The sequence below is a fragment of the Citrus clementina genome, unplaced genomic scaffold (assembly GCF_000493195.1).
Source record: "Citrus clementina cultivar Clemenules unplaced genomic scaffold, Citrus_clementina_v1.0 scaffold_4, whole genome shotgun sequence".
Taxonomy (NCBI): Eukaryota; Viridiplantae; Streptophyta; class Magnoliopsida; order Sapindales; family Rutaceae; genus Citrus; species Citrus x clementina.
Window position 1 is genome coordinate 20,691,397 of NW_006262274.1, and position 26,354 is coordinate 20,717,750.

The 26,354-nt window shown below is 35.7% G+C and overlaps 4 protein-coding genes across 7 annotated transcripts; 2 read left to right on the forward strand and 2 right to left on the reverse strand.

Annotated features, from left to right (window-relative positions):
- Window positions 1-1,299: 1,299 nt before the first annotated feature.
- On the forward strand, window positions 1,300-5,731 carry LOC18044200 (putative G3BP-like protein). Its single transcript, XM_024186786.1, has 9 exons — window positions 1,300-1,593; window positions 2,549-2,733; window positions 3,102-3,408; window positions 3,516-3,751; window positions 3,843-3,996; window positions 4,110-4,231; window positions 4,307-4,372; window positions 5,075-5,126; window positions 5,240-5,731. The coding sequence occupies exons 2-9, from the start codon at window positions 2,551-2,553 to the stop codon at window positions 5,479-5,481; spliced, it is 1,362 nt and encodes a 453-aa protein (XP_024042554.1). The 5' UTR covers window positions 1,300-1,593; window positions 2,549-2,550; the 3' UTR covers window positions 5,482-5,731.
- A 5,345-nt stretch (window positions 5,732-11,076) lies between these two features.
- On the forward strand, window positions 11,077-15,520 carry LOC18044201 (ninja-family protein AFP2). Its single transcript, XM_006437854.2, has 2 exons — window positions 11,077-12,299; window positions 14,914-15,520. The coding sequence occupies exons 1-2, from the start codon at window positions 11,567-11,569 to the stop codon at window positions 15,327-15,329; spliced, it is 1,149 nt and encodes a 382-aa protein (XP_006437917.1). The 5' UTR covers window positions 11,077-11,566; the 3' UTR covers window positions 15,330-15,520.
- Window positions 15,521-16,756: 1,236 nt separating this feature from the next.
- Window positions 16,757-20,653, reverse strand: LOC18044202 (LRR receptor-like serine/threonine-protein kinase RPK2). The gene has a single exon (XM_024186583.1). The coding sequence runs from the start codon at window positions 20,521-20,523 to the stop codon at window positions 17,149-17,151; it is 3,375 nt and encodes a 1,124-aa protein (XP_024042351.1). The 5' UTR covers window positions 20,524-20,653; the 3' UTR covers window positions 16,757-17,148.
- A 1,033-nt stretch (window positions 20,654-21,686) lies between these two features.
- LOC18044203 lies at window positions 21,687-25,437 on the reverse strand. 4 transcript variants are annotated; one of them, XM_024185233.1, is made up of 6 exons: window positions 25,173-25,437; window positions 24,916-25,037; window positions 24,110-24,421; window positions 23,377-24,010; window positions 22,760-23,029; window positions 21,687-22,539 (listed from the first exon to the last, which is right to left on the reverse strand). In XM_024185233.1, exons 3-6 carry the CDS (start codon window positions 24,417-24,419, stop codon window positions 22,320-22,322), a joined length of 1,434 nt encoding a protein of 477 aa, XP_024041001.1. In that variant the 5' UTR covers window positions 24,420-24,421; window positions 24,916-25,037; window positions 25,173-25,437; the 3' UTR covers window positions 21,687-22,319. The 4 variants fall into 4 exon arrangements, with proteins under 4 accessions (XP_024041001.1, XP_024041002.1, XP_024041000.1 ...); XM_024185234.1 differs by having other exon boundaries at window positions 24,110-24,367; window positions 25,160-25,437; XM_024185232.1 differs by having other exon boundaries at window positions 25,160-25,437.
- Window positions 25,438-26,354: the final 917 nt, after the last annotated feature.

Genomic DNA, 26,354 nt, shown 5'->3' on the forward strand with positions numbered 1-26,354 from the left:
TAAATTCCCTTATAGTGAATAATTTTGATAAATCATATGTTTGTGCCATTCATACATTCTGCATTGATTTTTACTTTGTTAATTAAATAAATCAAATTAGTGTCCCTAATTTGTCACATGACATCCAAATTTTCCTACTCTTGAACTTATAATAGTCAATAATTTAATTATTTTCTTTTCAAATTTAATTTTCACTACATCAACAATGTTCATCAACAAAATGATGATTATTATATGTTTTTTAATAACATGGTTAGTGTTGGAATGACTTCCAACCATACCATGGAAGCAAGGCATGCTTTGTCAACCATGAGGGGCAAAACCCGGTTTCAATAAGTCAAAACGAGTCAACCACAGCATCCACCACCTCCCCACCCGAAATCGAAAACTATCCTTATCAAAGTGTCGTTTTGAGCGCCATTGTTTGCTGACTTGGCGAAATGCAAATGGTCGGTCAAGATCTAGCAAAATTTGACACGACTCGATTACTCGACACGAATACGATACGAATAAATAAATATAGGTTGTCGAATTTAACACGATTATTAAATGGGTTGGGTCTGGGTCGACATGATTTTTTTCCGTGTCGGGTTAGGGTTAAAGTTCTTGACCCATTTACCTGATCAATGAACCGATTATATTTTCTATTTTAAAATAATTTATAGGTTCTTATTATCAAAACTCAAATATATAGAGATGATTCTCTCTTTTATTTTTATTTTTTGAAAAAAGGAATATAAACATAGCATTTTATTTATAAAATGTTATATACATTTAGAGTTTTAATAATGTAAATATGTAAAATATTGTTAAAAAATATATATTTTATAATATCGATAAATTATGTATGTATTTATATATGTACGACAGTGGATAAATATTTGATGTAAATTTTATTTAATATATAAATATTAAACATATTATTAAGTAATTTAATTTTTTTTCTGTGTTGGAATTGGATCAATCAAAATTTAACCCAACACAAAACTAATATGACACGAACACGACTGATTTTGCCAGCTCTACCGTCACCTCTTCAGCTTCAGTAACAGCAATTGCTTTCCTTCGGTTCATTGCGAGAATAAAACTACCCTTTGCCATAAAGGGAGAAAATCACTCCGTCCTTCCCACAGCGCGTGGGCGTCACGCGATTGATTCAAGCTCGGTAACTTTTACCATCAAACAATCCAACGCCAACCGCCGCATAAAAACCCGTCAATCTTAAACAATCAAAATTCGTCCATTAAAGAATCCACTCTTAACTCACGAATCACAGCCGTCAAACTGCGTGCCCCACAAAATAAAATCACGTGATTAAACAGGACCCACCTTTGAAAATAAATAAGTTTGAACGCAACGCACAACGGGCGAGAGAGAGTACGAGAATTGAGAATTCCCTCCAACATATATATATATACATGTATATATAAAAATCGGTCGAGAACAAATCGGACTAGGATTCCGAAACCCTCCCAAAAATCCACCCTATAAAATCTCATTATTTGGACCAACTTCACAATCTATTTCGCTCTCACGCTCTCTGTAATACATACAACACCAACGGCTGTATCTCTCGCGGTTTCTCCATACGAGGTTTCTTTTTTCCTTTCTTATATTCGATCTCTCTAAAGATTCGTAGGCATTGTTCCGGCGTCGTTTTATTTATTTAACGGAATCACGGTATTGATTTTTTCACTAAATTGTGTATGGTTCTATGTAGATCTAGTGTTCTGCTTTGTTTTTTAATTTGGTATTGGAAACTTGAATGAGTTTCATCGTTTTTATTATTTTCTCTTATGTTTCAGTTTCGGTCGGTGGTCAAAAGTTTGTCTCTTTTCCATCGTGATGAAGATGATTGTATAAAAGATCGATTTTTTTAGCTGCCAATATTAAATATTGTCGGTTTAATTAATTTCTTCCTTTTTGTTTAACCTCTAGTTTGGTGTCTATGTTAATCAATCTCACTTTTCTCATAGCGTGTTGGAAAATTTGTGTTGCGCAAACAGTCTGGGCTTTTTATTTGTTGTTGAGGTTCACAGTGTTCTTAATCAAATGGGTTATCGAGTATTGGAGGCTTTGTCAAAGCAGCGTGCTAAAAATTCAAGAGCAATTAATTGCAGATGATTGAATATGTTGTCTTAAAAAAGAACTTCCTTTAGTACGCTTGTTATTCGTTCAAATTTAACGGGGATAAGTACTAGTTAAGAAACATGTGAAAGATCTTTAGGATTAAATTTTTATACGAATAAAATTTTATACGAATAAAATTTTATACGAATAAAATTTTATACGAATAAAATTTTATACGAATAAAATTTTCAGGTTCATCAATGCCCCTTATCAAATCAGATGTTATTACGGTTCTGTTTGGCTGAACTTGTGTGCCCTTTTCTCTTTTATGTTTTTCCTCTAAATGTGTGTTTTTGTTAGATTTCGTAATTGTTTATTGTTGTAACTTTTCATTTTTCTTTTTTCCTGGAGAGAGTTGATTTCTTTTTTGCATTGGGGTGTTGTTCTTATTATAATATTTCTTACTCTATATCTGCAGAGATGGCACAGCAGGCAGATTCTTCTTCTGCCCTGAGTCCACAAGTAGTGGGAAATGCCTTTGTGGAGCAATATTACTGTATTCTTCATCAAAATCCAGATGTGGTTCACAGATTTTATCAGGAATCGAGTATGGTGAGCCGGCCAGATCAGTCAGGATCTATGACCTCAGTGACAACCATTAAAGTAAGTTGTCTGTAGCAAAAGTGCCAATTTTGGATTAATTGTTTTAACAGGGTTCTCAAAATTCAAAAAGCCAAATTCTGTCAATTTTCAAGTGAGGACATACTTTTTCTACACAAAAGAACATTGTCTCTGTGTGTCATGTTATCTTAAAATTATTTTAGTAATAATCCATGTATACTGCATGCAGTTCTGTCAATTTTCCAATGAAAAGAGACTTTTTGTACGCAAAAAATTAGTGCTTCTATCTGTCATGTTGTCTTGAAATTATTTTAGTAATAATCAATGTACAGTGTGCAGTTTTAACCTTTTCTCTTGAATACTTCAATAAGATTTTTTGCCCTGAATTGGATTTTTTCGTCCTTGACCAGGAAATTAATGACATGATTGTCTCTCTGGACTACCAGAATTATAATGTCCAGATATTTTCAGCTGATGCTCAAGCTTCTTATGACAATGGTTTGACCGTTCTGGTAACTGGATGTTTGATTGGAAAGGACAATGTTAGGAGAAAATTTACTCAATCATTCTTTTTAGCCCCACAAGACAAAGGATACTTTGTCTTAAATGATATTCTGAGATATGTTGATGAAATAGATGAAAAAGACGGATCTGCAGGATTAACAATAAATGATGTTGATGAAAATGCTCCAGCTGCTCCTTTGACTCCAGATCCTGGTACTTGTTTTGTCTTGCACGATATATTGATTTTTCTGTCTCTTTGGTTCACAGTTAGAATGTTTTCTGTGTCTGTGTTTTGAAGGTTTTAACCTTTGTGATTACAGAGCCAACACAGGTTCCCAATAACACTGTGCTGAATCACGTAAACCCTGTGAATGAGGATGCTAAAAGCAGCAATGAAGCTAGTCATCCATTGGACAACGGACAGGTTTTGGTGGCTGAGAAAGCAGTTGCTGCTGATCCTCCAGTTGTTGCAAGTCAGAATGATGCTCGTCCGGCTAAAGAGCCAGTTGCTTCAAAAAATGAAGAGGAGGCTCCCAAGAAATCTTTTGCATCAGTTGTGCGTACAATTTTTTAGACTTCAGTGTCCTAAAGCAATATGATTATTGAACGTGAATTCATGTGTTTCTCTTTTATTGTGGTTGTTTTAGGTACATGATTTGAATAAGAGTAAAGCTCCATTTAATGTCATCATGAGGGCTCCATCTGTAAAAACAGTGGAATCTTCACGTGCAACTGCAGCACCCAAAGTAGCTGCTCCTCCTAGTAGCAACAGTAGCTTGGAGAGGAATAATGATCATGCAGGTTTTAATTCATATCTTCTGCATTGATAGATTATAACCTTTCTGGTTCAAAATTAAAATGTTGTACAGCTTTTTCTGCATCTTGTCTTGATATTTTAATTTTACTCATTGCAGCTAAGGGTCACTCCATATTTGTTGGAAATTTGCCTGATTCTGCAACAGTTGACCAACTTAAGTTGATTTTTGAGCAATTTGGACCTGTTAAACCGGATGGTATTCAAGTCAGAAGTCAGAAGGTCAGTTTGAATTCACCTTCTTGCTCTTCTATCTTTTGACATAGCATTCTTACATAGAGGATTTTCTGTCTGCAGCAAACGGGAAACTGTTTTGGCTTTGTAGAATTTGAATCTGCCTGTTCAGTGCAAAGTGTGCTTAAGGTAAAGATGTGGATAGTTGTGTTTCTCTACTTCTCTCTGTGCTACAAACCTTAATTTTGTTATATCTTTTGAATTGATTCTCTCTTTTCTTTGTTGCTCGATGGTGTCTGTTCTTTGGACTGTATTTGTTCAGTTATATAATGATTTTTTTCAAGTGTTTTTGAAACTGTATATTGATATTCCCTAAAATTGAAGAATAAACAGATTCTTTTACTATCATTTTCCTATTGAGTGAAAATACTTTTTATGAGTCTATTTTTGAGAAAATAGTGTTGAAGAATTTTTAAATACGTTTGCTTTTAAGAGTTACATCTTGTAAGATCCTTAATTGGATTATTGTTGCCAGGTGTGTTAACTTTTAGAAATGTGTTACTAATGAGAACTTTAAGTAAACTCTCAAAAAGTGCAGAAAACCTACTGAAAATGATTATTACTTATTACCCATGTTCTATGAGAAAATTCCTCACTGGAATGAAAGTTATGCTTAATTGCCTTTATTTTTGGGGTAAATTTAAAAACGTGGCCTGATTTGGAGGAATTTGTTATATTTCTGATACAATAAATTTTCACATAGTCATCAGCAAATAATCATTTTTATATTGAAGAATATCGCAAAAGACTCAATTAGTAAAATGTATTTAGTTATTCTATTTGAAATTATGTTAGTGCTGCATCTAATATTTTGATTCATTACTATAACAGGCTTCTCCTATTGTCATTGGCAGTCGAAAAGCTTCTATTGAAGTGAAGCGAGGCAAGTAAAATGTTCTCTTTTCTAGCTCTCTTATTTTTTCTCCCTCTCACTTTGCAACTATTCTTTTCGGTTTTTGAAGATGATAATTACTCTTATTCTGACGTGGGTTGCAGGAAATAGTAATGGTGGAAGGTTTCCACTAAATCAAGCTGGTTACAGGGACAACAATTTTAGGGGCCGTGGGAACTATAATGAAGGACGTAATTACCGGAGGAACGATTATGAAAAGCCGGGTGACTTCTCTGGTCGAGGTAGAGTGAATAATGGGCGCAATGGAGAGGTTAACCATAAAGGCCCGGAGGGTGGGATAAAAGTTGCTCGTCAAGGTCCCAGTCAAGGTGGGATGATGAAATAAATTGCTCAGTCATTCTGCCTGAATTTTGTCATCACATTTTTTTTTCCCTCCTCAAATCACGTAGTGAAGCTTTTACTTGTTAGGCAAAGAGATTCAGAGGCACTTTTGATTTTATCCGTCTACTTTGAGTCTAGGCATTTTTTAGAAATATCATATCCTTTTAATCATAAGAACAAATAATCTGCATTTTTTTTCCTCCTTTTGCCCGATTGTAATTTTATGTTTAAAACTAGTGGTTTCTTGCCCGAAATCTGTTGCTTAGTTTGGAGAAATCATTAGAGAGGATATGATGAAGAGGTATAACGGCCCGAAGGTCTTTTAGCCCGTTATTTGAGAAACCAACCAAGTTATGAAATCGAATTTTGCGAAAAAGTCATTACTGATTAGCTCGAGTAATTTTGCTCACGCTTTTGTCGCCATTTTTTTTTGCTTTTTTAGACTGTCCTTTGTTGGGTGGGGAGTTCATGGGGGGGGGGGGGGGGGAGGGGGTTTGTTTTTATCATGAGTTAAATTTTAACACGTTAGCGAATCATGAATTTCACAAATGTGTATAACGCAGTAGTCCCTGTCAAATTAATTATAAAATACAAATTAGTGGGTAGGTCTGTAATGTTTTTCTTTAATAATTTCGCTTGGCCTGATTTGTTGTTGTATTTGAGCTCACTCGATTTTTTGTGAATCTTTTTGCAATGGCCATATCCAATTATTTGACCTTGGAGGCGTTGAACATAAGCTGAGCGGGGCCTGTTTTTCCCTCTTGTGCGCTTTTCTGGTGGACCTGTAGCTGGCAATTCATAACAATGGACCTGGGGTAATTTTTAAAAACCACCCCTGAGGTTTGAGACTGTTGTAAGTAGATGGTGAAAATTATTTTATTTGTAAAAGGTCCCTTACCGTTAGTTAAAATTTTCATTGACTAAATGTTGACTTTGAAAAGACAATATTACCCCTAATATTTACAATTCTAAATATTTACAATTTCATAAGTAATTAAAACAATTATTTTCATCATGATTAAGTTATTGATATTTCCTTAAAATCTTAAAAAAATAAAATTTTAAATTTTAAAATAATTTTTTTTAAGTTTGTAATAAAATTACAAATCTTAATTATTTGATATAAAAATATAATTTTTTAAAGTTTGTAATAAAATTACAAATCTTAATTATTTGATATAAAAATATAATTTTTTTTAAGTTTGTAATTTTAATTTTTTTAAGATTTTAAGGAAATTTTAGCTGACGTAAACTTTTTTTTAAAGTTTGTAATAAAATTATAAATCTTAATTATTTAATATAAAAATGTAATTTTTTAAAGTTTGTAATAAAATTACAAATCTTAATTATTTGATATAAAATATAATTTTTTTTAAGTTTGTAATTTTATTTTTTTAAGATTTTAAGGAAATTTTAACTGACGTAAACTATTATTGGGGGTAATATTATCTTTTTAAAGTCAACAGTTAGTCAATGAAAATTTTAACTAACGGTAGGGGATCTTTTACAAATAAAATAATTTTCACCATCTACTTACAACAGCCTCAAAACTCAGGGGAGGTTTTTAAAAATTACCCATAGACCTGTCTATGGTGCAGACTCTGTAACTAACATCTCCCACCATCCCATGTTCTATTGTTTAATTTCTCACTTCACATCCAACGGCTGATGCTGCAGTCTGTAACTTACAGATTCCGTAAGCTAGCAAAGTCCCATAACAATTTCAATTCTTTCAATTTTTGTGCAAAGAAAGGCTGTGCCTGCCTGCCTGCCACCCAAGCCTGCACATTGATCTGTCGTATTGAATGATGACCAAACATTAAACATACTGTCGTTTTGCTCTTAACCAAAGACAACACGTGGCATCGAGAGTTTGAGAATCTTTAAAATCTCCCTTGTCAACATCAGATACGTGTCCCTGCAAATCGTCCTAAGCAGATTTCTTATTCAAAATTTCAAAAAGCCTTTGCCACCAAAAGTAGTAATATATATAAAATTGGCCTAGAATGGAATCATTAGCCTCACACGTTGCTCCATTTTGTGGTCCCTTTTATCTCTTCCTGTACTAAGGCCTTATTGCTTTTATAATTTCGATTTTCTTTAACCCTTTGATAAAACGGAACCCCTTTATAATTTTCTTTCCCGAGTCGATGCATGCCTGTTCTGAATCTAGTGCCGCAATCTCAATAAAAAGGTGAAAGAAAGAGAGACGAAAACAAAATAGTTTTCCTTTCTTCTTTATAAATGTGTTTACTCAATTCTTTTTTTCTTAAGTTTATATTACAGCATATAAAAGCATAGTTTGAAAATCTATAATATCTACCTTACACTAATAAGATCCGTGAAAACTCAAACTTTTCCTTACACGATGAGGTTTTTGTTTTTTTCTATTAGCAAGTACAAATTGTTGTTGTATTATAGAAATTTCTAACTCTTCGCCAAAGATAAATGTTAATAATGGATCTAATTGTAAACTTAAATTTTAATCATTCATTTGATATCAATCATATCATCCCAACCATTGTATGCTTAACCACTTTCAAGTCTCTCGTTAGTGTTATTAGGTATCAAAAGTAAATGTAAATATGTCTAGCTGATTCTAAGTTTAGATATTGAGACCGCCATATTACAAATTAGGGTTTTAAACAAATTTTCTTATAAATATGTGAAACTTATATAGACGTCTGATTTTCTTTTAAAAATTTATTACTAGATAATTATAAGCTCATTCGGACTACATCATTTTAGAATTCGCTAAAGATATTAAATAGATTTTTAATTAAAAAAATGAGGAGATTTAGTTCTATGATCTTTTAATCATGTTAGTAGTTACAATAAAAAAAGTAGTAGTTAAGATACATAATTATGTAACCTAATATATATATATTTTTTGAATGAATGTAACCTAATATTTATTACCACTAACACACATTTAGTTTTTATTGTTTATGTTTTTATGTTAGTTGTAATAAGTATTTAGTTAATATAGGTTATATGGTTACGTAACTTAACAAGCACCAACTAAAAAAAAAGGTGTTTAAATAAATCGATATAATTAAATAAATAGCCGTATATAATAATATTCAGAAGGGACATTTTTTTATATTACATGATCCGTAAAATATGATATAAAAAAGGATTCATACAAAAAATGTTACAGAGTGTCGAGTAAGAGGCGCACACGTATGAGTGAGGTATGTTAGGATTGCTCCGTCTGACAGAATGCTAACTTCTGATGTCAGGACAATGAACCAAAAAGATTGTGATTGATTGTTACGTACTCACCAAGTGGGCGCACTCACCCACTTCGCCATGTGCCCTTTTTCTCACCTTTTCCACACGTGGCACGTACATGTACCACCAGTCCCTTGATCTCCAATCTTTCTTCTTTTATTGACAATCTGCAACTTGCCACGATTGGGCCCCGCTTTGTGTCCCGTGACGTCCACCTTGTGTTGGGACCATGTGCGGCACGCGACCATCTTCTACGCCGATTTATCCCATCCTGTTCTTCGTTGACTTGTCCCCTAACTGCGTTGGACGACGGTCAAACCTACATTCACGATGTCAAAAACATGCCTACACGTGATTGCTTGATTGGTTAATTAGATCAACGGCCGCCAGCACCCCACCACCCCGCAGCTTCCGGTTGCCAATTACGTGTCAAAACTAGGTTCATGGATCCGCAAGCAATTTAACATATTGTTGTTATGTTTGAACTCCTTTTTTGTGAAATGTTTTTTTTTTTTAATTTTTTGAAATACAAAACTGTAAGTCAATTTTAATCAATTTGAATAAGTGGTTTCACTCGACCACTAATTACTAATTAACATTGTTATGTCAATGTTGATCATTAAATTTATAAAGTATTTAAACGTTCATCTATTTCTTTAAAGATAGTTTGATAAGAATGAACGATTTTTCTATTAAATGGTTCTTTGATCAACATTGCCTTTGGATAATAGCAAATAGATTTCACAAATTTTAAATTAGTCAAATTTGCTTTCACTTGCCTTCGATAGTATTTCAGTCCGACCTCAATAAAAGTATATACTTATTTGATAGAAATTGTTTTTTTTTTCTTTTTTAAACATAATCTATAGGTTATAATTCTTAAGGGTAAGTTCTCATTTATCATCTATATTTTAACTTTAGTATTTATTTAATTCATATATTCTAAAAAATGTCTCAAGATACCATTTATATTAAATACCCCTCTGTTTTTCGTTAATTTCATAAATAATATCCTAACAATAATATTTCTGTCTTTTTGAGGATATTAATGAAAAGAAAAAAATATTAATTTATCATGTTAGCCTTAAAAATAACATAAAATTTTTTACAAATTTTTATGCTATTATTCTACTTTTAGGATAATTTAGTAAATTAATTTTTTTTTATAAAATAACTATTAATGAAATTGTTACAAGGATACTAAAATATTGTTTTAAGTTAGTTGATATTTATTTTATTTATAAAAAAATTATTAGCAAGATTTTTGCATGGGTACAAAAAAACACTAGTTCTTTCGTTATGATTTTTTTTTTGTTAATTTGCTGATGAATCATTATTGGTTAATTTTTTAATTCAATTTTTTATAGATAAATTAATTATTGTGAAGAATATTATTGCTAAACTATTACCGTAAAAGTAAAGCAAAAGCAATGGCAACAATGCAAGGGTGATTTGAAGTATTTTTTAAAATATAAAGACTAAATGAGTATTTAAGTCAAAATATAATGATTAAACGAACGTCTATCCGAAATCTTAATATAAAGCAATGTTCGACATTGAAATGCTGTAATTTTTAAGATATAATTATTATAAAAAAAATTATGAAACGAAATTGATAATATATAATATATATGGTTGTTTAATAATAACTTTGCTAAAAATAGTAATTTCATTTATCATTCATGTTGGATCAAATCAACTTAGTTTTAAGTTACAATGATTTGATATAATTTTCAAGTCACATCAATTAGTATTTGTTGAACACAACTTAAAAAACTACAATTATCAATTTCAATATCAAAGAATTTATAAATTATACACCTAGATCATTCAAAGGTGAAGGCAGCGAAATTTGTCTTTTTTTCAAAAAAGATCAAATGATTTTTAAAAATAAATCATCTTTACAAACTCACAAACTGAACGTAAGGGAGAAAATGGAAGCGTACGCAAGTCAAGATCCCCCATTAGTGATATAACTCTAAACGACAACGAAGTGAGAGTGAGACCCCCCAACTTGGGCACACGAGCAAAACCGACGCCGGTGATCCCACAACGCTAATATGGATATATATGTATATATATTGCCTGCATAAAAAAACAACACTTAACATCCACGTGTCAAATTCCCAGAAGTCTAAGCCGACCGACACGTGTCCAACCTTTTGCCATTTATAAAAAAGCGACACGTGTTCCCAGCCAGCCAGCCAGCCAACTCCCCCAACTTGTTAAAAATACGCCAAAAGAGACATCTGACAGTGAAAAGAAAAAAAGTAAGTGTCAGTCTTTACCACGTGTCGCGCTGGCGCCTGCCATGATCGCCACTTGGCTCGTACCGGGTACTTTACTTTCCTTCCCAAATAACATGGGTATTTTCGTCTCACAAAAAGGACATAAAATTTTCCCCTCTCAAACGTAAACTCTTTTTCTGTCATTGTTCTTCTTTTGTTTTCATAATTTTTTTTTTTTTTTTTTTTTTGTGTCTGTTTCCTTTGTTTTATTTTCTTCCCCGCAAGATTTTTCACTCTGTTTCATCTGTTCGCTTTGCTTTTCACCACGTAACGATTCTTTTAGTATCACGTATTTAAGAAATAAAAGATAAAAGAGAAACGTTTTTTGTTTCTGTTTTGCTTTCTGTTTGCAAGTTGGGGTTTAATTTTTAACGTTTTATTTTATCTTCTAGATGGGTTTGATAAAACTCATTGATAAAAATCAAAATTTTAACACATGGGTAGCCCTGAATTGGATCAAAGATTTTTTCTTTTGCTTAGCCTAAGGCAAAGCATCATCTATTTTCTGAACGAGAGGTAGCGATAACATATTTCAGTTCTTTGTGTTTTTTTTTTTTTTCCAAAACAATGGGAGATGCCAATGAAAACAGAAACAAAAGTAGAAAAGAAATGCTCAACCTTTCATTACAAATAGAGAAGTATCCAAGAGATCTGTTGCAGAGGTTCAGGTCTACAAGTGACTCACAGCAATCTCTGGAGCTCACACGAAGCGGAGAAACCGGAGCAGAAATTGAGCTGAATCTTGGATTATCACTTGGTGGACGATTTGGAGTTGACAAGAATGCAAAGAAGAAGCTTCTAAGATCATCATCAATAGCAGGATCAATACCAATATTTAGAGAGATTGATTTAGCAACAACACCAGCAGCGGATGATACTACTACAACACAAGCAGCAACCTATCCTACTCTTATAAGAGCATCTTCGTTGCCAACAGAGACAGAAGAGGAGTGGAGGAAGAGGAAGGAGTTGCAGACTTTAAGGAGAATGGAAGCAAAGAGAAGACGAAGTGAAAAGCAAAGGAATTCGAGTTCCAGTGCTAGCATTAACAGTGCAAAAACAGAAGTGAATTTGGAGGATGAGAAGCATAATTTGGCAGGGAATAGGACGGTGGCGCCACCTTTTGGGATGCAAAGCTGGGCAGCAGCGGCTAGGCAGGCCTTGCTCGGTGGTGGAGTGAAGGGTGGTAGTGGTGGTGGGTTCTTGCAGGGGTTGGTGCAGCCTTGTTCTCAAGGGTCTGTGGAGTCTCAAGGTGGAAGTTCATCTGGGATAACTGAATTGGAGAGTAAACCTCTTCAAGGTACTCAAAGACTTATCTTCCTCTTTGTGTCTATTGATTTTGATTACGAACAAAATTGGTGTTTTTTTTTGGGTTTTGTGGTGGCGGGGTACTGTGTTGGTTTGGTATGATTTTAGTTGCTTTTGTCTGTTATATTAGAATATAGTGTCAGCTTCCTCTTAGACTCCATAATACTGCTAGTAAAGAGTTTCGTCCATTTTTAATGCTTTTTAATCTTTTGCAAGTGGGTGTTTTAATTTGATATGTTCTACAATGCTAAAGGGTTTGATGCTTACCCAATCTTCAGACGACAAGGAAATTGATAAAAAATATGTTATTTATTGTTCTGAACACTTATCAAGCTAACTTATCTTTTGTGTATAGTGGCTCTTTGAATTTGCATTTGAGGATAATGCCTGATTTAGACTCATTAGCCTGCATTTACTGAAGGGTGAAACTCTTAAACCGGTGATAATTCTGCATAATTAAATACATGATATCAAATTAAGAAAATCCAATTAGAGCAAAATGACTTGTTTAGCATCTACACTAGTGACTTGTTGTGGTGACTACTGTCAATTCTGTTATTGACTGAGATTCCAGAAGGATGCCTGCAATGATATAGGTAGATAGCTGGTAGTTTGTATTCGTACAGCTAGTTGCTCTCACCATAGTCATAAATATTTTGACTTTAGACTTTGATGATTCCTAAACTTTAGTCAACTTGATGTGTTTGTTAGCTCAAGTTGTTGGGTTGTCAGGATTAGACCTTTACATTAGGGCATGGTAAATATAGATTATTGACGTACTGTGGACTTTGTTGTAGTGTCTTTTCCAGAAAGGAAGATCCTCCACCTCGAGATCTGATGTGCTATTATTATAGATTTTTCATGATCTAACGGGATTCAGTGGGTGATTGTTACTAGCATTGTAGTGAAACAGATACACCTCTGGCTATATATTAAGAATTCTTGATTGTTATAATTGATATGGAGACTGCTATTCCCTAGTGTAGAGCTTTGTTCCATGGACTGTGCATGAAGTAATATCTAATACGATAGCTGTAATGGGTATTGTATGGGATATGCGTCAGGTGACTCCTAAGTACTCACCAAGAAAATTTGACAGTGGAAGATGGAGAGGTGGTTATGTAGTTTGGTAAAGATTCCTAAATTATGAATGAATCTGGTCCTACTTCATAGTGCCATAGAGATGAATTTTTGAAGCCAGTAAGTTAGCAATATAGATGAATATGTTCATATTAGGATTTACAGTAAGTGAATTGGATAATTCTTCAGTTTAGCCTGCGTCCGGATGCATTTAAGTCTTGTATCTGGACGCACTCTGGCAGCTAACTTGGGCCTTGGCTTAGATTGAGTGGCTGTTTAAGCTGACAATTATTTTCAATGTTTAAACTTCTAGTTTTGGTCTGTTAGCATGGTTGGAATTTTTTTTTTTTTAATTATCAGAAATTTTTGTTTCATTTCTTCTGAAATATACAGCTATTTGCATGGCTTCTCCATTGCTTCATCGTCATTGTTTAGACTAATGTTATCAAGTTTTGATTGCCTTTACTGACAACCAAACAAAGAAAAAAAAGAAACATGCGCATTTGATTGAGAGAATTCAATTGGGACTTTTTTTCTTTCTGCAATACTTACCTATCAACTTATTGAGGCCCAACACAGCATTTAAGGTCTAACATCTGCATTGTAGCTATACTTAGCCAATGATGGTTCAAACGTGCCATGTTAAGTATTATAATTTTTTATGTTCTTGAGCATAAATATCTCAAGCACAAAACTACTGATCACCGACTAGTTGATAACATTTATTTATGAAAGCTTAGATGTCCAGCAAAGGGGAGGAGATGAAATTTCTCTCTTTTTTTTTTGGGGGGGGGGGGGTGGGGGGATGGATGTGGGTTTTATGGTAATTGCATGGCTACAACAGAGGTTACTGGAGTAATCATCATGATAAGGAAGTGCATGGCCATGTACCAATGGGACAAATGGGAAGAGTAAAGGGGAGTGGACAAACTAGATTCTGAGTGAGAATGCTTTTTGGAAGCTTTTGCTTCAATTTTCTGTAATGATTCACCTCTAATGAACAACCTGCATGACATTGCTGGGAGGAATTTACTGTACCTTGCCAGAGAATCTGTTGTATGTCGATATTAAAGAATTGAATTGTTCTTACACAGCCAGCAGTAAACAGAGGAGGTCAAAAATCATTATGGAGGTCCTTAGAAACTGTTCTTGACATTGTTTATAAAATCACCATGATTCTTTCAAGCAACCTTTTTTTTTTGGGGGGGGGGGGGGGGGCGCTAGCTCAACGGGTGTCAATTTCTTTTTTGTTGTCACTCTATCTTAAAGAAATTCTTTTGAGAGCTTTCACAATTTTATACTCTCTTAAATTTAATGTGCTGGTTATCTGAATAGTTTACAAAAGCTTAATTCAAGATATTTGGTTGCATTCCCAGTTATACTTTTAGTTACTTAAATATCCAATGGTGTAATTAATTAAGTACCATGAGAGAAGGAGAGAAAGGAAAGAGGGGTGGAACGTGGGAACTCTGTTTTTGATAACCAAGTGGATTTTATTAAATGTTATTATGTTCTTTACATCTCAGGAATGAGTAGTGGTGGTGAAGCAAGGACCCCTCTTACTGTTCAGGCTTTGCAAGATCGCAGCAGTCAAGAGGCTGTAGGTTCTTCAGTGACAAATATAAATGAAAATGCATGCCACACTTCCAGGCCAGAGAATCTGTCCAATAAACTTGATCGCAGGAATAGTAGGGGAAGGGAAATGGCAATGAATACGTATGAAGATATGCCTTGCGTGTTCACAAAAGGAGATGGTCCTAATGGTAGAAAAATAGAAGGTATACTATATAGGTACGGGAAGGGAGAAGAAGTGAGGATAATGTGTGTGTGCCACGGCAGTTTTCTCTCCCCAGCAGAGTTCGTCAAGCATGCAGGGGGTGGTGACGTTGACCACCCACTTCGGCATATTGTTGTAAACCCTGCTGCTGCTCCTTTCTCATGATTGTGTCCTGCCCTTTCCAAATGGGCTTGTGAAATAGGCAGAAAGTAGAGAGGAGTCTTGGAAAATAGTCTTTTAATTTAATTTTTCCAAGTTCTTGAAAGGGAACTTAATATATATGATAACAGTGTATCATGTTTGATTGAGTTTTTCACATCATGGAATGCATCTTTTGTTAAGAGGCAGGCGGCTAATCTTGGTGTCTTTTTCACTTTTCTCATCTTCTGTCTCTAAAATGTTGCATGGACCATCGGCACTATTATGGGTAGACAAAAATGGAAGCAATAACCACATATTTGTCATGCTTCAATTTGCTGCACTTAGGTTATTCTCATGCTGCAGAATGTCAAAGCTTAATATTAGTTGTGGTGTGATTTTCATCGTCACTACCAGCAGCTCAGTGGCCTCCAATCCTGGGGTGGAATGAATTCTTTTTGACAGAAACATGACTGCATAGATCGTCAATTCTCTTCGTTTCATAACAAGAATAATGAATATATTGGCTTAGTCTATTTTCAAATAATTGTTATATTTGAAGGCAATAAATTTCCAATTAATCAATAATGAAATGCAAAGTTGCTGTAGTCAATGTTAAACGAATTATTTTCATGCGAGGCATTCGTAAAACTGTTAAGGGTCACTGATCCGCATCTTCAAGATTGGTAGTGTGAACTGTGCGCCATCAGACAATTCAAGCACTGTTCCTGGTGTCCTTTTTTCTCCCAACTGTGGTTTTTAGTTTTAAATTTCTCCCTTTGAGCCTCATTTATTAATGTTTTCTTTTAAAATGATAGCCATTATGGACAACAATTCAAGAAAGTGCTACTGCAAATGGCAAGACCAGACTTCACTTTGAAATTACTTTGCTGCTTTTATGGTCTTGATACTCAGCTATAGAGCTAGTAGGCAATTTCTTAAGTGCAGGATGACCTTGGTGGTAAGTAGTATTAGTTGGCCACCAACAGCTAATATAACATCTGCTACCAATTTGTAACTAGCCGATTCAATGACCATGTGATCAATAATATATCTACCATTATGAAAACTCAGATGTCATCACATTCATCATCCACGGAATGCAACGGCGCATTCCCAATGCTGCTCAAGGGTGCATAGAATCTTATCGATTGGCCAAGACATAGTTTATACACTGGATCTAATTGTCTGGGGGAAGCCATCGGTCCAGCAAACGTGAACTTGGCACGCTGCAGGTAATTTCTGTGTTTCTAAGCCATTCTATAAAGTTTGTCAGCAGCCAGTTGATCTGATCTTCTTAACTATAAAACAAGAATCCTTCTCAGACCCTCGTAAGAATGGGTCCAAGCAATGTGTAAAAGTTGAAGTCTGAACAAAAATGCATGTGAGAGATATGTAAAGGTTCATAGTGGCTTGCACTCACCATGAAGCGAACCTCAATTTATTTGGTGCAAATGAGTTCCTAGTCCAGATCATGCAAGATTTATGTCTTAATAGCTATATATCCATCAAGTTAAACTGGTCAACAAACCATTTCAGATGTCATAATCCTGCGATCAAATCCAAAAAAAAGCTGATGAAAATATACATAGTTAGACATATCTGCATAATAGATTTGTAAAGAGCAAGTAACCAAAAGATTTTCGGCTGAACTTGCTTCTGTTTTCCTCTGACAAGAAGACATATGTCTGCTGTTATATTAAAGAAAAACTACAACTAAAAGTTCATCCAGAAGTAACCCTCAACAAAAAAGTTGAGATATGCAGAGGATGGTTACGTCTTAATATAATCTATAACTTCATACCTATGAAGCTCAGATGTACGGATACAGATGCTGCTAATCTTGCTAATTAGGAGAATGTTGAATTTGCTTCAAGCATTGAACAACTTGCTTCATTGTAGGCCTAGTGGAGAGGGTTTCAACAGTGCACCTAAGTGCCAAATGCAGCATATCCTCCAGATCATCATGGGGACCTGAAGCCCATAACTCTGCATTGAATACATCCTTTACCTGACCTTGTCGCAAGAGCATAGAAGCCCAAGAAATGATGTTGAATCCATCTCCATGTGATGAAAAAGAAGGGTCCAAGGCTTTCTTGTCTGATATCAACTCCAGCAGCACAACACCATAGCTGTAAACATCAGCTTTATCAGACACCCGACAGGTCAATGCGTACTCTGGTGCTACATAACCAAATGTTCCAGCCACTCCAGTTGTTGCATGGGTTTCAGAAGTTCCCAACAGTCTTGATAATCCAAAGTCAGATAGATAAGCATTGAAGTCATCATCCAACAATATATTACTTGGCTTGACATCACGGTGTAGAACTCGCGGAGCACATTGGTCATGCAGATATGCAAGTGCAGATGCTACATCCAAAGCAATCTTGTGAAGGATCATCCAATCAACAGCTCTTGAAGTCCTTGCCTTGATAAAGTTTTCCAAATTACCCCCTGGCAAGTAGTTATAAATGAGGAACATCTCATTTCCACTTGCCCGGTACCCTATCAAAGTTACAAGATTGGGGTGCCTTACGTTTCCAAGAGTCTTTATCTCAGCATGGAACTGTTGAACACCATGCTGGAACCTTCCAACAGCAAGCTTCTTTACAGCCACTAGGATACCTGGAGAAATCTCAGCCTTGTAAGTGGTACCAAATCCCCCGCTCCCAATGCAGTTGCTGGTGTTGAAATCCCCTGTTGCTCGAATAATACTTTCATACGTTAAGGGGACCCCAATGTCAATAAAAAGAGTAAGTTCTCTAGATTCAGAAACTTGAACCCTGGTATCTGGGAAACCCTTCCTCACATAAAAGAAGAGGATAACTAGAGTAAGTAGAATCAAAACAATGGCAGACACAGACACTATTGATGCAATCTGAATTTTATGATCTTCAGTTCTACTTCCTGTTGGTGCAGTTATATTGTGTTGAGAATTTACATTGCTACTGGTCAGCTCTGAAGATGATATATCTTTATACATTTGACATGGATCGAGGAAAGGGTTCCCAATAACACCACTGCAATTCATTGTAGTAACATTCCACGGAAACGGATCAGACAGGTTATTAAAAGATGCATTAAATATAGATAGTGATGTCACATTAGCTAAACCAGAAGGGAGGTGCCCTGAGAGTTTATTATTATCGAGCAGGAGAGCAGTTAGGTTTCTCAAGTTCACAACGCCTTCTGGAACCTCACCAGAGAGAGAATTTGAAGAAAGCTCCAACACTTCAAGGGATCTTAACTCACCGATGCTTGATGGAATACCACCAGTCAAGTTGTTATCAGCCAAGGAGAGATGTCTGAGATACTTCAACCGATGGAGACTGGATGGAATCTCACCTTGTAGTTTATTCCCACTCAAGTCAAGAAAAACAAGAGATGTCAGATTCTCAAGACTTTGGGGTACTATCCCTGAAATTTGATTATGGGAGGCATCCAAAACCCTTAGTGATTTGCACATGACACCAATATCTGGAGGAATATGACCAATTATGTTGTTATTGCTAAGATTAGCAACCATTCCATGGAATTCATTACACGTTCGAAATAAACTTTCAGGAAATGATCCAGTGAGTTTGTTTGCACCAGCAAGAAATGCATAATCAGTCCGCCTTCTCAACCTCTCTGGTGCCACCGGAAGCCAACAAATTGGACCAGTGAAGTTGTTCCCACTGAAGTTGTGAATTACCATGAACCGAGCAGCAGAAACTAGCAAAGGCATTCCAAGGCGAGCTTTAGACATGAAGTATTGCATATATGTAAATGATGGATCATAACCCTGGAGAAGATCTGAACTCTGCAAGGGCATCTGATGACAAACATTGTAATCAAATCTGGGGATAGATCCAGACATGTGATTCCCACTAACGTCAAAAAGGGCCATGCATGGAACTTGAAGCTTGACATCAAGCTCCCCACTTAGTTCATTTGAGCTCAAGTCGATAAAATGTAGTTTCTTGCATCTATCAAAAACACCAATCAGATCTCCCCTTAAAACGTTCTGAGCTAAGTTCAACATTTCCAAGCTTTCACAAGCCCCCCAACTGCTCGGGAGTTTACCCTCAAGATTTAACCTTGGTGCCCAGATTATTCTAAGTTTGGAAAGGGTCGTGATTTCCATTGGAATGGAGCCAATAAAAGAATTTTTTTCACCATTAGAAGCATCCGACTGCCCAACTGACAGCTCTCCCCTTATATTCCTACCACTTAGCAAAGGATCAAAGAGATTTGAGAGGACAAGAACCGACAATTCAACACAATTTCCAAGCTCAGTGGGGATCAAACCATTAAGTCTATTTCGAGAAACATCTAGAACCTCAAGCTTTCGTAGCCAGCCAAGCTCACGGGGGATGACATCATTTAACATATTTGAAAACAACAAAAGTGTCCTTAATTGCTGACATTTCCCCAAACTACTCGGGATCCTACCAACTAGGGAGTTCCCAGAAAGATCAAGATGCTCTAGATACCGACAATATTTTCCCAATTCACTTGGAATGGAGCCATTTAACTCATTATACGACAAAAAAAGCACCCTCAACTTCAAAAAACTACCCAAAAACCCGGGAATCACCCCCTTCACCTGATTACCGGCTAAATTCAGAACCTCTAAACTCTCAAAATTCCTAAGAGAAAATGGAATATCCCCATCAATCCTATTAAATGCAAGATTCAAAACCCGCAAATTTCTCAACCCCACAAACTCATTTGGCAATCTTCCACTTAAGAAATTCCCCTCAACATCAAGCACTTCCAATTTTTCCAGACCCCATATCTCTGGAGGAAATTCACCACTAAAACCATTAAAAGGTAATGACAAAACTCTAAGTTCACTAAGTCCTCCCACCAGTGGAGATAGCTTGCCAACTAATTTACCCCTACCATGCAAACATGTTCGTCTTCTCATTCCAAAACCATAAAATGGAAACTGTGCTGTCATGAGACAAGAAAAGAAAGGTTTTGAGTTACCTTCAGAGACATCACCGCCGGTGATATTTAGAGCAACGACCCTTGATTCAGAGTCACAGGAGACGCCAAACCATGAACAATGGCTGCTGGTGTTGGTTTGCCAGCTGGAGAGAATCCCTGAAGGATCAGAAACCGAGTTCTTGAACTCCAGAAGAATCGTTTTCTCAGGGAGCACTTTCCCGGAAACTGAAGAGAAAGCACATAACAAATGAAAAATCAAAGCCTTAACGAACATGCCGCATTCCATTTTCTCTGGCAATGGTGAGAGATAAAGAAACCACAGTATTTCTCTGAGCTTTTTAAGAGCCTGCAACCTTTAGATTTATTACAGGAAATCCTTTCTAATAATTTCCTGGATGCTATATTGCTGACTGGTACTTGCTGATACACTCTCATTTTCTAAGAAGTCCCTGGGTTCCTGTTTTTCCAGGGAAGTGGGCCCCAGCATACTCTGCTCGGTGAGGGTGGGGACCACCGCCGAGTCAACCAAATGCATCATGCCGTCAACATACGGCAGTTCCCTGTTAGACAATACGGGCTGTGGGGCCCTTAATTTTGCCAAATACATCCGCGTATCTCCCACGTTGGATATCTGGCTCCAAGGGATTTCAAAATTTGAAACCATAAAGCCATAATAAATATAAAGCGATGTTATCCTAATTTTAAAGTAATAACGGACAAAGTTAATGCATGGCGCGTACAACGCCGTCGTTTTTAGTGTTAAAGAGTCCCGAAAAAGGCGGTGAAAAGGACATAGGGGAATCTAATGTTAAACCGGGAAGTAACCGCCCGTCGGCGGGAGACGAGAGAATTCTCGTCGGTTGGTGATATAATTTAATAAACTTAAATAATAATATGTAGGATTGGTTTTTAATTCTCTTTAAGCTCGCTGTGTTTTCAAGTAAAGTCTTAGTACTTATGTGCTGTTTCTTTTTCATTTAATTTTTATTGCCTGTATTTTTTTTATTACATAATATTATTGCTCATGACACAACATATTAAATGATACTATAATTAATATTTATAATAACATAATAATTGAGACTAATTTGTATCAAATCTTATATAAAATAATTCAGATGTTATCTTTTTTAATATTCGAGGGAGTTCAACTTTCACTCAAGAAATAAAAAAGAAAATTTAAACTGTTTGTATACGTCAACTAATTTATAATATTAAGAATATATAAATATCAAATAATGAATGGATAAGAAATAATATTCAAGGGCACTCTTTCAAAATTATAATATTAAAAATTTACAATTAAATTAATCTGTCTTGCTTATTTTGAGGTCCCGTCAGAAGGAATTTAATACCGTCACATACCATAAAAATTTGGAATTTAATTCTCATTTATTTATATTTAACTAATGAATAATCAAAATGAAAACAAAAAGAGTGACAGAGAAAAAAAGAAATACGACCTTCTTAATTTGATACCTGAGCATATAAACTGTTTTCAATTTTAAATACGTAGTGTGATTAATGTGAGAGGACTTGGTAATCTAAACTAAATCATTAGATGTGAAGACGTTGTCATGATATGAAGGAAAAAAAAAGAAAAAAAAAAAGAGCTTTGTTGTATTGTTCTTCGACTGCTGACGAACTCAAAACCAGGAAATTGATTAAAACTAAGAGGTGCTTGTATGCCTGCATTGACTCTGAATCCAGTCATCCCTAAACCATGTACTGCACAATTAAAAAGGAAGGAGAATTTACATCATTTAACAAGATTGAAACAGGAGCAGAATTACCTATGGAGCCCTGACCGACATTTTCAATAAGTGTCTCAAGGTTCTTCCGGTTGGGATAAAGTAAGATTGATATAATCTGGAAAAGAAACAATCTCTGAGCCTGACCCTGGGTTGGAACATCTTGTTTTTATCAATCAGAGGTAAACGAGCAACTGTCAAATTTGAGGGCTCTTGATTGGTGGGACTTGTTGTCATTGAAATAGCTATTCTTGGTTTGGTTCCAGATACCTAGAGAAAGGGTCAGGCAGGTTTCTTGCAACAGGCGCAAAATGGCTTCAGGGTTCAGTCGTTATCGACAACAACAACGACGACAACAACAACAACAACAAGAAGAAGGACAATGAAAACTAGGAAAAGACCAAGAACATGGACGACAAGAGAACCAAGACAAGCAGCAGCAGCAGCTAGTTGATGACTTTTGGGTCACTACTTCAGTGGCTAGCGGCTTCTTTTGCTTCTTTTCTTCAACATCTGGTTTCACCGAAGCACTTTTCACTCTGTCTGTCAAACTGCAATAATCCAAAGTAAATTGCATCAGTGGTTTTGTAGAGCTTGCACTGCCTTAAAAGGTGCACTATGATCTATATATATGGCATTTATAGATTATAAATAGATGAACATGGAAATCTAATGTGATAATGAAAAATACTAGTAAAATGAACTGTATTACTATGTTTTCAATTAATCTTGGCACATGGCTAATACAGGGTAAGAGAAACAGGAGCATACATGGTAGAAGAGTGACAGCACCATCTTTTTAGGCTACAGTTCCAACAGTAGCAGAACGCCCAGCTACAATTAGAACAGTAGCAGCTTGGCCACCTAAAGTAGCAGCTCGGCCATGAACAGTAGCAGAACGTGCAGCTACAATTAGAACAGTAGCATGATGGCCATGCACACTTCTTCCTTTTACACTTCTTTCTGCAACAAAAGAAGGGTATACAGGGTACACATCCACATGCACAACATCTCTTCTTCATCTTCTTCATCTTCTTCTTTCTGCAACACAAAGGAATATTCCTCATCCAGCCAGAACGGGTTGGAACTTCCATATAATTATAGATACTATTATAATATGCATGTAAAGTTGGTAGCTGGATCTGGTTAAAACACAGTCCAATGCAGAGGTATCTCTGTTGTGACTTGCATGCACAAATATTCCATCCAACATACAAATATAACAAGTGTGCATGTAAAATTATGCGTGACAGATTTGACAGAAACTCTCACTTTGCGTTAATGCAAGTACCATTGCAACGTATGTTGCACAAACGTTCATAAAAAATAAATTGAGCATATAAAGGCAAATAACAGAAGTATTTTGAGATAGAATGATGTTAACTTACATTGGAAAGACAAATGAGCAAGAGCTCTCATTTGAATGGCTGGACATGTCAGAAGGATTCCGCAATACATTTGCAGGTGGTGCCTTTTCCTGACTTTTGTCTACTGTGGTTCCTTCCTTAGTGTTCTTTACTGATCCTCCATTTGCATCACTCTTCTCAAATACAGAACCCTCTCCGTCAGCTCTCACCTCCGGAATGGTAGGGCTTGGGTTGAACATGATCATGTCATCTGTCTTGATAAGTTCTCCAGACTTAAACTGATCTCTGGAGAAACTATTATTGCCTATATGAATGCTAAATAACGACTCATTTGAAGCAGCACTCCATTCTTGTGGTGTTGAGGATTTACTTGTTTCAAAGATAGCCAACGGTATCCTTAGGGGATCATATTCTCCCGAGCGATCCATTACTTGTATTGGAGGGGATTGCGTTGGTGGCATGTCATGGACCATCAATTCATTGGTGAACTGAGATAATTGAGATGTTGAAGCGGGAACTGGAGAATTGTCAAGTGCTTTTGATTTGGAGGAGTTTTTATTGGAAGCATTGATTTCTTCATCTTTTGATGGTTGTGTTCGTGACCTGAAGTTGCCTAGTTCTGTATCCACTCGGAAAAGATCTTCTGATGACGATACTGATGCAGAAAACGAATTGAATGATCTTAAACTTTTGATTGAGACAACTAGATCACTTACACTAAAAGTAGTGCCTGGATGCATTACCGTATGCTTACCGCTTTCATTCCCATCAGGAAGCTCTGGAACTGTCTCGAATGGATTTGTACTTTTGTTTCCCTCGACAACTTCAGGTTTTATGCCGAAAAGGTCAATGCTTCCACTCCCATTGGTAACCTGAGGACGAGTTTCAGAATGCGTACTAGTTCCACTTCTACCAAAGAGCTCTGGAATTATCTCCAGATGTTTCCAATTGCCATTGAAGTCTCTTGGATGACTATCTGAATGCATATTACCTCCACTCCGATCAGTGGTCCCTGAATGTGATTCTAAATGATTACTTCTCCCACTTTTATCTTTCGAACCCATAACTGAAAAGTATTAACAATATCAGATCAAAGCTTTATAATTTTACTTACAATTCCACAACAAATATCAAACAGGAGAATGAAGATAAAGCAAAAATTCCAAAAAATGGCATCTACAAGGGGACAAGGGCATGGCAATCAAGGTCATCATCTCATAACATTACAAATTTCATTGAAGTACCGCAACAATACAACTGTTAAAATAATCGTTGCCGTTGCACTCCAGTTCCTTTAAAAGATTTTATCCTCAGATTTCTTCAAAATAACTAGAAAGCAGCTCCAAATCCCTAATTGCTACATTTGTATCTGGGTAATATGCAATCTTTATGTGCTAATTCACCCACGGCAAAAAAACACCCCGCAGTCCACATCATTCTTCATCCCATGAATTGGCATAAAATTTTCCTCGGAACATTGAAACTAGAAAATCAAAATTTTAAAGATACCAAATTCCTAAACAATTAAAATGGTGATGAAGAATAAGCAGAGAAACTCACATTATATCATTAAATGCTCATTTAATTCCAGAATATCCAATAACAAACCGAGCCGCTATAATAAAAAAACCTCGCCGGAAAGCGGCTCCGGCGGTCTACACATCCAATTTTACCTCATCAATCTGTAAATTCACATAACTTAGATTAAAAATGAAAGTAAAAATAAATTATTGAAATGCATAAACCGCGTTGTGAAAACATCAAAAGTACATAATACGAAAAAGGGACAAGAGAAAATGGATACATGAAATAACAACCCAAGAGTAGAAAAAACCAAGCTGAATGAATGTGATGTTGTGTCTTTTGAGGACAAGTTTGTTGGGGTTGTATTTTTCAGACCCGGGAATAATAGAAAATGGAATGAATTTGGGAAAATAAATTTTACAAAAGAAAAAAACTAGAAATTAGGGTTTGGAATTGGTTCAGCGCGTGGAAAATCTAATGACGGAAGGCGTTGCGGTACTTTCGGCGTTTTTGGTTCCTTTTGTAACTAACTCCCTCCGGGCTGATTTTCGCGCCATCTCCCGGTTAACTTATGCGGGAAGAATGATTCTAGTACGACAGGTTCTATTATAACTTCTTTAGATCGACCTATGATTGAGTACCACATTTAAATTTAGAGTGACATACAGCAACATACTACTGTATAAATTTATCTAGTACAAACTGATTTGATATTAATTTATTAATCGTATGAAAATACAAAATAATAAAAATAAATTATGTGGACCAAAAAATATTTAATTCAACTAATTTTATCATGTCACGTAAAAAATTAATTTGTACAAGAATTTATTAATATATTATTACTCCCAAATTTAACAACTTTTGAACAATGCTAGACCTATAAACTTTTGTGTGTGTGTGTATATATATATATATATATATTTACTTTTTTTTTTATATATATCTAGCATTTCTAGTGAACCCAGAAAAGGAAGACTAGCTCATTCACCATAATTTGGTTGGAGCCGCGGTAGGGCAAGCCCAGTCTGAGTCCCTTGTTCTCATTCCAGTCATTCTGGGCAAGACAGTCTGCCCATGCAAGCAAGCAAAGAAGGGAAAGTAACCATAATAGGTTTGTATTTTTACCGTAATGATCATGATAAGTTTTACGTTGAATGGAACAATGTTTGAGTGTGACTTGAGTGCTAATCCCTCCTTGGCTCATCAAGTATCCGCAGACGATTTGGTGTCAGCAGACAGCAGCAGCTTCTTCTGCGGTAACAGTAATGTATGTTGTTAGACTGGACGACAAGGAGGCTTCGGCCTTTGACTCTTAGCAATGAGCGGACAAAGGCTGGCAACACGAGTCTGTTTTTGGGTCATACGACAACTTTTTCTACGGAAGCAAATGTTTTAATATGTAATGCAATCGACTCAACCCACCTACCTATATGGATTGAAAATATATATTATTTTGTGACATGAAATCACCG